The 13,267-nt window shown below is 43.3% G+C and overlaps 2 protein-coding genes across 6 annotated transcripts in view; one reads left to right on the forward strand and one right to left on the reverse strand.

Annotated features, from left to right (window-relative positions):
* Positions 1 to 5,196, forward strand: part of srcin1a (SRC kinase signaling inhibitor 1a) — a 51,601-nt gene extending 46,405 nt beyond the window's left edge. For 4 of the 5 annotated variants that reach the window (XM_049745311.2, XM_049745312.2, XM_049745313.2 and 1 more), the window contains one exon: positions 1,858 to 5,196. In XM_049745311.2, coding sequence (XP_049601268.1) covers positions 1,858 to 2,247 — 390 coding nt within the window. In that variant the 3' untranslated portion in view covers positions 2,248 to 5,196. Of the gene's footprint in view, positions 1 to 1,739 lie in introns of all 5 variants that reach the window. The other variant, XM_049745314.2, reaches the window with a different exon arrangement.
* A 245-nt stretch (positions 5,197 to 5,441) lies between these two features.
* fmnl1a (formin-like 1a) lies at positions 5,442 to 13,227 on the reverse strand. Its single transcript, XM_049745329.2, has 26 exons — positions 13,117 to 13,227; positions 12,516 to 12,691; positions 11,132 to 11,215; positions 10,694 to 10,780; positions 10,391 to 10,461; positions 10,187 to 10,270; positions 9,945 to 10,097; positions 9,761 to 9,869; positions 9,609 to 9,685; positions 9,439 to 9,532; positions 9,182 to 9,256; positions 8,989 to 9,099; positions 8,763 to 8,912; positions 8,584 to 8,685; positions 7,840 to 8,479; positions 7,642 to 7,766; positions 7,372 to 7,574; positions 7,072 to 7,306; positions 6,941 to 7,009; positions 6,805 to 6,885; positions 6,607 to 6,736; positions 6,374 to 6,537; positions 6,204 to 6,305; positions 6,052 to 6,141; positions 5,839 to 5,944; positions 5,442 to 5,758 (listed from the first exon to the last, which is right to left on the reverse strand). The coding sequence occupies exons 2-26, from the start codon at positions 12,687 to 12,689 to the stop codon at positions 5,694 to 5,696; spliced, it is 3,381 nt and encodes a 1,126-aa protein (XP_049601286.2). The 5' UTR covers positions 12,690 to 12,691; positions 13,117 to 13,227; the 3' UTR covers positions 5,442 to 5,693.
* Between the last annotated feature and the right edge of the window lie 40 nt (positions 13,228 to 13,267).

Genomic DNA, 13,267 nt, shown 5'->3' on the forward strand with positions numbered 1-13,267 from the left:
CACCTGCATGGTACCTCTCCTCCATTTTGTAGTAACCATAATTGCTGCCATCCGAGACAAATTTCTGTATTATGGTTGGAAAATGGCATCAACATTTTGATAGGAAAGGTTTGTTTTGGAAAAAAAAAATGGACGCCCAAGCTCCCTTTCATTATCTAACATTTTAATTCTTTCAATCTTTTTACATTTTAGAGCTTGACTAATTTTATTTTACATTGTACACATTGACTAGATTCTGTGCTTTGACAACAAACATCTTGTTGACAAAAAAAAAAATGTCATCACCAAGTGAGGAACTTTCATCTTGATTAGCCATCAAAGTCGGCTCTTTGCCGCCTTGTTGATTTGATGAGACGGCACTCGGGTAATCAGCGTGTTTTTTTTTTTTGCGTCATTGCCGCTTGACTTTTGAGATTGTGCTCATCTACCAGGATGCCATTAACTTTTTTTTATTTTTCGGTTTGATGTCAAAGATGACGAGCATCCTTGTGATAGGAACTACCATAGTAAGATACCATGTAGATATAAAAAAAAAAAGACAAATATATGAATACATATATAAACATTGATAAATATATATATATTTATACTCTGAGCTGGCTGCTAGCCCATATCCGCTAACGTCGGCTAGCGAGGTTTATATATTAATATATATTAATATATATTATATATTAATATATACCTAATTAGGTGTAATATTCAGTAGCATACCACTTTGAACGATACAAGTAAATAAATAAATACTAATGAAACAGAAAGGTTTGCCATCCTGGGTTTTGTTCCCCTTTAAAATGAAATCTCAAGCTGTGCAACTCATAGTAAATATTAAAATTCCTCACCAATTACACTTTATGAGCTAGTAATCTTTAGCTGACACCACGTGGTTTTGGGCGTTTAGGTCCACAATTAGCTTAAAGTGTCCACTCGCTTTCTTTTCAGGGAGGCTTTTCAAATAGAGACAAAAAGAAAAACAGCAAGCTGTGAGTCGGCGTCATGCTGAAATAATGAGATTAATTTGACTTTCATGAGACAAGTACGGGAATCCGCTTGGCTCACGGCGAGGCTGGCGGGTGTAAATTGCGGCAGGCGGAAGCTCGGAACATAAAGGAGAGGAAATAGCGAGGATCGAGAGAGCGAGAGAGAGAGAGAGCTCACTCGTCTTAACATCATCATCATCATCATCCCGGATAATCAGAGAATGAAGAAGCGCTACTGGGATTTCTACCAATCCCATCTCAATCTGAGGGCACCGAAGTTTTTTGTAATGTCGATGAGTGATTTCTTTTTTCCTGCATAACAGCACAAAAAAAAAAATCCTTGTGGCTTTACTTGACATGCTTCAGTAACTTCCATTTCCTTCCCTTCAAAGCCCTCGTGCATACTTATCCTAAGTCTTGGTCTTGGTACCTTTACTGCCTCACTACTACTATCTTTTAACCAAAGGGATGTTTTCAAACATTGCCATCTAGTGGCTCATACATTCATTACATTGTGCCGAGTGAGATTATTTTGAACATTTTAATGCGTCCTCGTCATTAAAAGTCAAAATAAAATCGATGTTGGTCCTCATGTGTCGATGGCGCCAGGACCGTCCATCGCACATGGCTGGTGTCCGTCTGAAATAATGTGTCCTTTGTTTGTTCTGTTCCCCTCCCTCTTCCTCACCCGTCTTCCTCGCGGCGGCGCACCCCACCCGCCTCGTCAACGCACGATAACCGCCCCTCTTCCCTCTCCGGCAGTGAACGCCTTGTGAGCATGTGTGCGCAGGCAACTTCCACTTTGTCGGACTTTGTCCATCGCCCTCCCCGACGTCTTCATCAATCCCGCTCCCCTCATCACGTGTCCTTTGACCTGAAGGGAGCCGCGACCGTTGAGTCGGCGATCCGCCGCAGGAGGGCGGAGGGCCCCATGCTGAGGGCGTCGCCCGGCCAGGCCAAGGCGCTGCTGGCCAGCCTGTCGGCCGCCGGCCTGAGCGCCGAGGCCCTGCTGCTGTCCTCCGCCCTGCGCCAGCACCGCCTCCTCCGCGAACAGCAGCAGCAGCAACGGGCGTTGGCCTCCGCGGCCTCCCTGCCCTCGCCCAACAGCCGCTCGCCCTCGCCCGCCTCCTCCTCGTCGCAGACGCCCACCGCCACCCTGTCCTCATCCTCCTCGCCCGTCCTGTCGCCCTGCTCGCCCACGTCGCTCACATCGCCCACCTCGTCCAAAGCTAGTTTGGAGGGCCTCAGCGGCTGCAAAAATGGACGCTAAGCAAGTGTCAAAGTGTTCCGTTTGGACCAGTCTCATGTGATTCTGGAGGCCCCCTGAGGGAATTCTCCATCCAACGCACAAAATTTGACCTTCCTGCTGATCCCGTTTGGTACATATAAGCTGTTTGAAAAACGGAAAGCTGCAATAATCGTCACCACGTGAGTCAACTCCATAAACAAGTGCATCTCAATAAATCGGGATATGGTGGAAACTTTTTTTTTTCAATAGTCCGATTCGAAAAAGTAAAACTCCCTTTTCTACCATATTCAAATTTCTTGACATGCATGTGTGTTTGTGTGTAAGCTAATTTGTCATAGTTAAGCTATTTGGCGTTTTAACTCAAGCCAAAGTGGTGCTGTTTACAAAAAAGTATTGGAACAGACATCTGAAAAAGAAAAAACTGAAAAATTGGATTCTACCGTGTGAATCTTAATGGTTCATTTTAGCAAGACATTGCGGATGGTGCTAAATGTCAGTTTGTTTCCCCTATTCACAAAGGCATGCTCAGATGAATTTGCTAGGGAAGAACTTGAGAGCCTCCCCCTCACCTCCCATAGAAAAGCTTTTTTTTAAATTAAGTTGATGTTAGGCAGCAGCACATCTTAAAATGAAGCGACAACTACTGAGAATAACTATAATACAGTATATATTTACAGACGTCTGTCTAAAAATGTTATTTTACATTCCTATTAAGACAATCATTGGCATCGCAACACCACCAAGCTCCCCCAAAGACAACATGCACACTTCACATTATTAATGCGTCGAAAAGGGCCAAGTCAGCACAACAGGTGTAATCCCTTTAAAAAAAAAAAAAAAAACAGCACCAGTTCAAATGTAGCATCAGTCCCTCTGCGAAGCAGCCTCATAAGCAGCTTATCGTGCAGACTTTTACACCCAACATTTGTTAAAGGACAAATATGCACATCAAGACTTTAAACGAGCGAGCGCAATCGCCTCTTAATTACATTTTAATGACAAAGCACAACATGACGTCTTAACTCAACACGCTGTGTGTTTGTACGATTAGCTCAAATATCCTGCTCGTGCCTTGCTTGGTTTCCATCTGCACACTTTGTGGGCTTGCACAGACGCTTTCGAGAGCACCCCCCCCCCCTCCCCACCCTCCTTGAACCAGTCATTGAAATCACAGCAACTGCATGAAAATAGTAAATAAATGACACGTGTATTTATGTCAGTAATATGGACATAAAACCAATAATAAAATAAATATTACTTATTGACAAGTGCAGAAAATTCTGCACTGTATATGCAAATTATAGTACGTACCAGAAAACGAGGCCCAGTGAATGCACCGTGAAACCGTCCCTCATGTTTGACATCATCACCATGACAGAAGAGCACACTTAGCACATTTTCTCAAATTTTGCAGATTAAAAAGTAGGAATTAAGAAACGCAGCAGTGACATTAGAAGCTAAACCTGAAGGCTCGACACGTTAGACAGACACCCCCCCCCCCCCCCCCCCCCCCCCAATCTTCTTTCTACACTACTTTGGAGTGGGCATCAAGTATAAACTTGATGACCCATATATAACTATATATACATGTGTATATGTACATATACATGTGTTTGTGTGAGATGTCAGTATATGATAGTATAGCTGTGAAAAAGGAAAACGTGTGATATAATGATATACATATTTATATATACAGTATATATATAGACTTAGACGATAAATGAGGATCTACTGTAAAATGTCACGACTGCTTCAGTTTTTATAAATTAACAGTGTGATCATTTTGTACAGATTTTTTCCTTTTCGCATTCCACCTTGAGATTATTTATTTACATGCGCGGGACATTTTTATTAAGACAATTATTTCAAATACATATCTGTATAGGCTGTGTAATATACATAGCTCCTTTTTTTCTAGGATTTCCTGAATGGACACATGTTCTGTAATGTATGTATTAAGGAATTAGTGACCCAAAATATTATTTTTTGAAAAAAAAAAAGTTTTTTTTTATTTTCTGTATTTGTCTTTTTAAATTTTTTATTTATATATCTTTAAAAATCACCCCATCCTGTCTTTGCATCTTTTGGTGCTGTTGAAGGTGCGACTTTATGGCGTTAAGTACCAAGTCCGTAAAAGGTCACTTGACTTTAACGTTGCATTAAACTGCAACACTGTTAAGCTAGGAAAAAAAAAAGTCGGGAAAACAGAAGCACCATGATGGATCAACAATGAAGTATTTCAACTTGTATCTCTCTTTTTCAAATATCAATACATTGAACCTATGTGCTATATAGGATGTACTGTATAGTACATGTACTGTATTTTTACATGAATGTGTGGATGTTCCAACAGCATCACGAAGTAGAAAAAAAACAAAAATGGTGTACATAGAGTCAGTCGTTCCTAGCCAGTCCAAGGAGTTATTATGTCCAAAAAGCAAAATGTATTAATTTATTAACATTATTAGTAGTCTAATGACAGGATCAGAGGCATTAAAACACCACAAACGCATGTATCGTCTCAAGCAATCGCACGATGCAGTTAAGATGATAAAAAAAATATATAAACTAAGACGATGTCTATAATGAATGTTTTCTCCAAAAATATAAAAAGAATTAAAAAAATAAAAGGTGTTGAAGTTGAGATATGCTTTTGGTTTTGTGTAAGACAGGCAGGCATGTTAGGTCGTGACGTCTGTCGGGATTGCGTCACCGCAACGCGGCCCTGAATTTGTAGTTAGTGTGACATAAAGAACAAAAAGTAACATCATAGATCTATTATAAATATATACATATATATATAAGAAAATTTAGATTCAATTTATTTAAAAAAAAAAAAGACTAATGATGCTGGACTTAATTTATCAGTGTGGGTGATATTATGTGAGGAAATGTGTGTGACAAAATGTTTTGTACATAATTTGCTGTGGTTGTGTGTCCAATAAAGTGCAGCTCCTCTTGTATAGTTTACTGATTGTTTATTTTTGTCTCTTTGTAGACCGAAGCATGCAACTGAACAAAACATAATTCTGCCAAACAATTTGGAGTGGGGAAAGATCTACGGCCCACAACGGCGCAAACTACCTTTTTTTTTACAAATAGACTTGTACAGCATGACCCCCAAAAAATCATTTGTACACTATGTGGAAAAAAATGTCTAAATTTTAATAATTTTCGCTCAAATTACAAATAAATAAAAAAACAAGTGAATGGGCTTTTGAAATTAAAAAAAAGTTTCTTTTATTTTATAAAGAGCAACGTTAAGCATACATCTGAAAATGTACGGTGATTTCTTTTTCAACACATTTTTGATTATAACACATCCTGTATTTATATACATAGCAACTTCCTGCTAAAATGTCAACAACTTCCTGCTAAAATGTCAACAATCATGTTTTACTAGCAAGAGAGTTCGAGTTGACATCTTGTGTATCAATCCACTTTCAGCCTTGAGGTCCTTCTTTATTTTAGGTGTCCGAGCGCTGAGCTGCCCGGCGACCATCCGTGCGGCGGAATGGCGTGTTCCTCAGATCTGAAGATGAACAACAAACAATATGGGCGATGGGTAAGACCACGCAAACCCTTCTCACACATGTCAATTTGTCACGTTACCTGTGATGATGTCCTCCAAAGCACCATCCTTGCCCTCGCGCACCTGAGGTTGCACCTGCTTCCGCTTCAGCTCAGCAATGAAGTCCATCTTGGGCATGGAAGGACCCTAATAGGATTTTAAGTCACAGAAAATGTTTTTTAAAACGCCAGGTTCTTTCTGATTTGTGCAGCTATAGCACCCTCTAGTGGCTTGTTATATTTATTTGGATTTACCTTTAGGCCTGTAGGCTTTGTCGGACTATCTTTCTCTTGGCTCATCTCGAGCTCCATTTTCTTCTTCAGCTGATTATCTTGGTCGGCTTTCTGCAAACCCAAAAAAAGAATCCTCAGCGCCACACGTTTCCACCCTCAGCCGACATCCTCACCTTGTACCCTTTGATGAAGCGTGCAAAGAGCGGGAAGAACATGGCTGGCTGAGTAGTTTTGGGGTTCTCCCCAAAATACTCCACAGCAGAGCAATAAGCCTCCTGCACAATGGAGAAGTGGAGGTCAGATTAGGTGACGCGCAAGCTCACTTATGACAATCGAGGCTAACCTGAGCAGTCTTGCTGTCTTTCATCAGAGACTCCAACTGCTCGCTATTGCTCTTGATGAACTCCTTCAAGACCGGGCTGTCATCCTGGACCAGGAACTCCCTCTTGGTCATTTCCATCCCTCGCTCCAGGGAGCGGATGTCCTGGAGGATGCTATCCAAGGACACTGGGCAAAAAAAGAGGAGCTTTTAATTTTGGGTCCATCTTACATCAAAGACAGAAGCGTGGACAATACCGAGGCCTGCCTTGTCCACAAAGTGGAGCTCTGTGTGGAAGTTAGCCAATTCTGGATACTTCTCATTGACAATGTTGGCAATGAAGTGGAGCAGCGTCTGTGTGCGGTCTGTGGACTTTGTTTCCAGCAACTGAAACAAACAAGTGGTTCCTTTAAAACCTTCTCCTACTGGTCTCCATTTCGACGGAAGCTACTTACAAGGTCCAGACTCTGAAGTCTAAAGCCATAAGCTGCTCCTCGCTTGCTGCTGTTCATGTAGTTGCCAAATGCTAAAACGATCTAAAAGAAAAAAAGTTAGGATCTGTCTGGAGCTTCATGACCAAGTTGGACTGACCTCTAAGATCTTCTTTAGTTTGGCTGAAGACTTGATGGACATGGACGCTGCGATGACGGAGTTGATTTGCTGTGGTGAGAACAAATAGTCAAATCGTTGGTCCGACACTTTTGAGGGTGGGCTGAACTCACCGGCTGCAGCCTCTTGATGCTGTCGGGGAAGTTTCCCATGAAGGTGAGCGTGTTAATCCGTTGGCTCAGGCGAGGGATCTTCCCAAAGTTCAAAATGAAGCGGTCTTCATCCGTCAGTTCCTCAAGGGGCCGTCCATCATTCTCGTAGTTGTTCAGCAGTTTTATCTCAAAGTCCGAGGGTATGAAGTGCTCCAGTAGTTCCAGAAAGTCAATGGACAAGGATTGCTGATCGTACCTGTGAAGGGGACAAGTTTTTATTAATTCCACAAAAATTATGAAGGTCAGTTAGGCGGTCCGTACGTCTCGATAGCGGTGCAGATCTCCATAGGACTCATCCCCGCTTTGCGCAGCGTGATGGCCAAATTCTTGGCCTTGTTGGCGTCAATCAAAGATGTCTTGGTGACAGTCTTCTGCATTAACTTCTTTTTCCCCTTAGTCAGGTCTGTCGCGTTATCCTGTGCCTTGGTCTTGAACTGTTCTTCAAACATTTCCATGTTCAGCTCCTGGAGAGACGTAGAAGGATGATGAAACTTGGGCTTTTGTCTCCAGACTGTTTTCTGTCCATCTTACCTCCAAGACTTTCTCATCATTCAGCTCATGAAACACAGTTCCTGTGACCTGATTCGGTTTTAGAGGCTGCCAGTTCAACAACGGCATCCTAAACTTAGTCTGGATGGGCTTCTTGCTCTTCAACCCTGAGGAGACACAATGAAGACCGTGTTACCGTGGTTTTGGATCTTAATCCTTTCACCACAAGTTTCACAATACCGGGTGCTCCTGGCGGAGAAACACCAGGTGGAGGCGGCGGAGGGGGCTGCCCTTCTCCGGCAGCAGGTGGAGGAGGCGGTGGAGGTGGTGGCCCACCTCCGGCAGCAAATGGAGGTGGCGGTGGGGGCGGAGGTGGCGGCCCACCTCCACCAGCAGCTTGCTGTGGAGGTGGTGGAGGTGGTGGCCCACCTCCAGAAGTAACTGGAGGTGGTGGGGGGGGGGGAGGTGGTGGTGGTGGTGGCCCTCCACTGGCAAGTGGAGGAGGCGGAGGAGGCGTTGGTAGCTCCCCACCTTTGGTGGCAGGTGGCTCTCCTCCAGGAGAAGGTGGTTTTGGTGGAGAAGGAGGTGCCGAGGAATCGATTATAAATGAGGCGGAGCAAGCCACGTCGACTTTGCTTTTTGGTGCCGAGTCGCACTCGGTCTCCGTGACGGGCATAACCTTGATGTCCAAACATCCCGAGGCGGTCCTGGTCAAGCAGATCAAACCCTTCTCCTGCAGCTCCTGGATCTTCAGGTCCAGCTCAGATGTAGCCACCACGCTCATACGCTCCCTCTCCTTCTCCCGCTCCCTGTCCAGCTCCTTCTCTCGTTCCCTCTGCTGCAAGGTGCTCACCTGAGAACACGACTCTCTCAGGCTTTCCTGGGATGGAAAAGAAGACTCATCAGCATGGTCGCACATGTCAACAGCTGCAGTATCATCACACAAACGCCTGATACCTTCTGCAGTTGAGTAAAACATCATACCTTGAGCAACTCTGTCTCTTTGGTGGCCTGCATGAGTTGAGTCTCCAGCTCGGAAATCTTCTCCGCGGTCTGAGACTCGATCTCTTGGAGCTGAGAGTTGAGCTGGAAAGCACAGTATAAGGAACATCTGAGTACACATCCACGACCTGCGCTGTACTCATGCGATCTTTGTGGTCCACCTCAACGTTTTGGTGCTCCAGTTCGTCCATGTGCTCCAGAACACCTCCTCGGTTCTCGGCGTCCTCCAACAGAGCGCCGACATCCAGCACGTTATCCAGGTAAGCCTGGATTTGCACTTGAAGCTTCTCGCTCTCCGTGTCCCGCAGACTCTGAAATGCACAAACAATACGGTATGAACTCTCTTCACAGGACACTTCATTAGGTACACCACCGCAATCATCTCACTTCCAGATACTTGTCCAATCCCAAGTTGGTGAATTCGTACTGCAAGTGCACGCGGAAGTTCATGTTCTCCACGGAATGGACCACAATGTTGATGAACTGCATGCAGGCCACCTGCAAATTGATTCCATTTGTAACAACCATTGCCAAATGATTCTACAATTCTGCATGGGGACGCAAAATAAGTAGGACCCACCATGAAGTCAATGTTGCAGTCTTCGTTGATAAAATACTCCATTAGCTTCTCAAAGCGGTACCTCTCTTTTCTCACCTGAGGCAGACAAAAAAAAATAGATGGTCAACAATATTTAATGTGCATTATATTTCTTGTCCACAAGGGGGCGCACAAGATACGTGAGTGTGATTGAAGTGTAGCGAATTGTACATGAGTGGATGACGTTGTCTAATGTCTACTAATCATCCTTATCAATAATATTATTATTAGTGTGGAACCTCTCTGAAGTTGTCAAAGGCCGACAGGATGATGTCATGTCCTCCTCTGACCAGACAGACGGCAGCCAGCAGCTCCAGTACCAAGGCCTTGGTCCTGTCACAGAAGACCCGTGTGATGATGATGATAATGTCACGGGTAAAACACACAACTTATGAACACACACACACACCTGTGATTTCTGCTGTTCAGACTGAGCGTGATCTCATTGACGCAACGCGGGTGGCTCATCACCAAATGGAAACCCGACTAAAACAGGAAGGAAAAAACATGACTGCAATGGCGGCAAGTCTTATTTGTTTCCTCTTTGGTTTATCATGGTACCTGGTAGTTCATGATGGCCCTCAAGCACATGATACACACGTGCACGTCATCTCTGCTACTTGGAGAAGGACACTTCTTATGCATTTTGTTGCCCAGAGTGGAGCTGATTCTGTTCACGATGGCAACATGAGCGTCACTTCACGGTGGACTGCCAATGCAGAAGACTTTGTCAAGACAATCTCACCTCACTGTGAGCGCTCGTGCCGCCCGGGTCATCCCGTGCGAATGTAAGCCGCCACCGGTGCCGGTCTTGGTCATGTCCTCAATGGATCTCCCGTTAACTGGCTTGGATCCGTCGCTTAGGTTGCTGCCGTTCTCGCTGATCTCCACGTCAATGCTGCAGGAGAAATGGAGTATTAAAAGTGACTCGGTGGACGGCGGGGAATATTGGGAAGCTTTTCAAGCTACTACTGCTGCGCTACTCACGGGGCGTCACTCTGGGCGAGAGACAAATACTCCACCAACACGTCCAGACCTTTATTCTGCTCATTGAGGAACTCTTGAGCCCAACTACAAGACACAAGGTTATCTTGTTTCGTTTAATCAAACATCAAAATAAACTAAGAGGCAGGCACAAGTTTTACATTCCAAACAGCACTTTTTTTTTTGGTGAGAATTAAAATTGCTCACCCAATGTGGTTTGTGCGCAGGGATATTTCCAAATCCTTGAGGACCTTGGTGGCTTCTTGGATTCTTTTTTTCTGATGAACAGCCACCAACAGAACATGTAAGTCATTGGCATCATTGACAACATAACCATATATTGTATAATATTGTAGTGTAGCACCCAACTGAAAAAAAATAGGAAAAACTTGTAAAAAAAAAAAAAAAGTGCCAATTTTTGTTATTTTAAATAAGCTAATATCAACCAATTAAAAGCTTGGCTCTGACTGTTCACTACAACAGAGATGCAGAATGATCAATTGAACTGACCCGGCGACCCACTACCACTTGGTCCGGGTAGAAGCTCTTGATCCTGGCCGGATACGTGGATGGAGAGCTTTTCACCCGGAAGCGCTCCTGAGAGAACAGAGAAAGTGATGTGACACTAACATTCAGGTTGGTGCGCACAAGCTTACACGTAATATAGTCTGTGTGCGCGCTGTCATCCGACACTGTTGCCATGCCAACCCCTTTGAGGCTTTAACCACACGAGCATGTTGTGTGAGGGTGTTAACTTAAGGATGTTTCGTTTTGTCACATTAACTTCTTGAAAATAAAAATACATGAAACATTTGAAAAAGCTAAGATTTAAATTATAAAATTAATATTAAAAAATAAAAATAAAATTTCATAAAATACAATTTACATAAAATACAATTTAATTTAAAATGACAAAATGTAAAATAAAACAAAAATCACAGTTTGTACCTGGTCACAGACAAGCTCCCATTTCTTTTCATTGTCATACTGCCTCAACAGCTCCAGTTTATCGGGTGGCAGGTTCATGTAACTCTGAAAAACAGTAACATCATTTGTATCTTTAATTCTTTTATTTGGTCATATCAGAAATGTTTTCTGATCCCCATAAATAAAAATCACACACTGATTAATATTGCATTTGTGGAATATGAATATGAAGCAGCCAATTTTATTGATTTAAGGGAGCGGCCATTTTGTCATTGTGAAATTCTATTTACCAGCAATTTTAGTGAACAAAAGTCAATGCATGCTTTGATTTGAGTCACTCCCAACTTCGGTTTTGTTCATAGCAGCGTACTTTAGAAACTGGTGAGTGAAGGCCTCACAGGAAATGCAACGTTGGCGGCTCCTCGTTGCGGTTTGGCAGTTAAACGAACGAAATGCCCCCTCGACGTAAAAAAAATTGACCCATTTAGAAAGATGCCAAATTTTGGATGCAAAGAAAATGTGCTTGGTTTGCTAAACATGAACCTTCTCTTCTTTGCACTTGCCCCTGAATTGTTTGGCTGAGACAGGAAGTGAGGTCACACTCTTGAGTGGGTGCATTTATCAAATGGGAAAAAAAAAAAAAGAAATTATGTCAAAGATTTCAACATCTATGTCAAGACACCAAATATACTTGGAATTGCTGTATCTGCTAATTGTCACTAGCAACAATAGTTATTTTTTAACATTAACAACTCAAAAGTCTCAAGATTAAAACTTAACTAGATATGAAATAATGGAAAATATAACAACAACAAAAAACATCCCGAGTGCAGCATGTTGAAACGTGCTGCTTTCCGGTCTGTGGCGGCGGTTTATTGCCTCACTTCCCCTTTCTGTACACTCGCTCAACTAAATAGTTCCACAAATTGAGTTTTATTATTTAGAATGTTTTCATTTTCTGCTGCTATGTTTTGATCTCTCACATGTTGTGGGTAATCCGGGGTTTGTGGTCTTATGACTTATGAACCATTTACTTTTGCCCTACATGCAATTTTGATCTCTAATGATGTAAAAAAATAGCTTTATGAAGTCACAAAATGCAAATTACCATGAAGAGGAATCTCCCACTGAAATTAGTAGCCTGTACTACGTTCTTGTACCCAGTTTCCACACTCAAACATACTTTGACACATCTGTATTATTAATTTCTTGGTATTATTTTTTTTCCCTTCATCTTACATATATTTTGACAGTAAGTAAATGTGTACTGACCAGGTCATAGGCTCTTTTTTTTTATACAATGCAATACAAAGTTCTTTACACCAAAGTCTTACACGTGTATTTATACCTTTTCTGTCACTTTGCTTATTGTAAACATTGTAATTGTAAAGTGTTCTTCACTCACCAGCACCACATTGAAGCGCTCCTCCAGCTCCTTCTCAGCGGGCATGGGCAGCTTGGGGGTAGCCGGCTGCTTCTTGGGCAGCGTCGGGGCGCCGGGCTCACTCATGATGGACACCGGGCTCCTGGACTGGCTGTCGGTCGGCTGGTCCTGCTCCGACCCCCCAGCATTCCCCATCACTAATCTCCACACGTAATCCAGAAGGAAAGCCGTACACAAACACCTTTTCCTGAGAAATCAGCGCATACCAGAGCGGGCCGCGCTCACTCCAAAAGAGCTCGTAGGCCTAGATGAGGCCTTGTGGAGAGAGGGGCTGCATCGTGAGATGCTTAAGGATGGAAGAACGACAAAAGCTCTGAGTGCCGTGTCTGAGCGGAAGGCTACACACTCAGACAAAAAGTCAGAAACCGCACAAACAGAAAAGCAGAAGGGTAACTTCCTGTCTACAAGGCAACAACATCAAGAACGCAGGGTGGAGCACACTTAGTGTGATACTAGTGGTTGGGACTGTAGGGTGGATGCAGGTGTTTGAGGTTAGAGATGAAATGATGTCACATATACTGGCTACTTTTCATTTGAAGCCACCCTGAGGTTTGATCTTTACCCTTCAAGGGAGGCCAGCTTGCTTGAAGGCCAGTCCAGTCATTAAAGAGAACAACAGCGACACTCTGTGGCTCAAATTGGCTACTGCAGCTCAACCTGTGACCTTTGTGGATGCTTGGGGGTAAAAAAAAGCAACATAAATACAAGCGTTC

The sequence above is a fragment of the Syngnathus scovelli genome, chromosome 16 (assembly GCF_024217435.2).
Source record: "Syngnathus scovelli strain Florida chromosome 16, RoL_Ssco_1.2, whole genome shotgun sequence".
Classification (NCBI taxonomy): domain Eukaryota; kingdom Metazoa; phylum Chordata; class Actinopteri; order Syngnathiformes; family Syngnathidae; genus Syngnathus; species Syngnathus scovelli.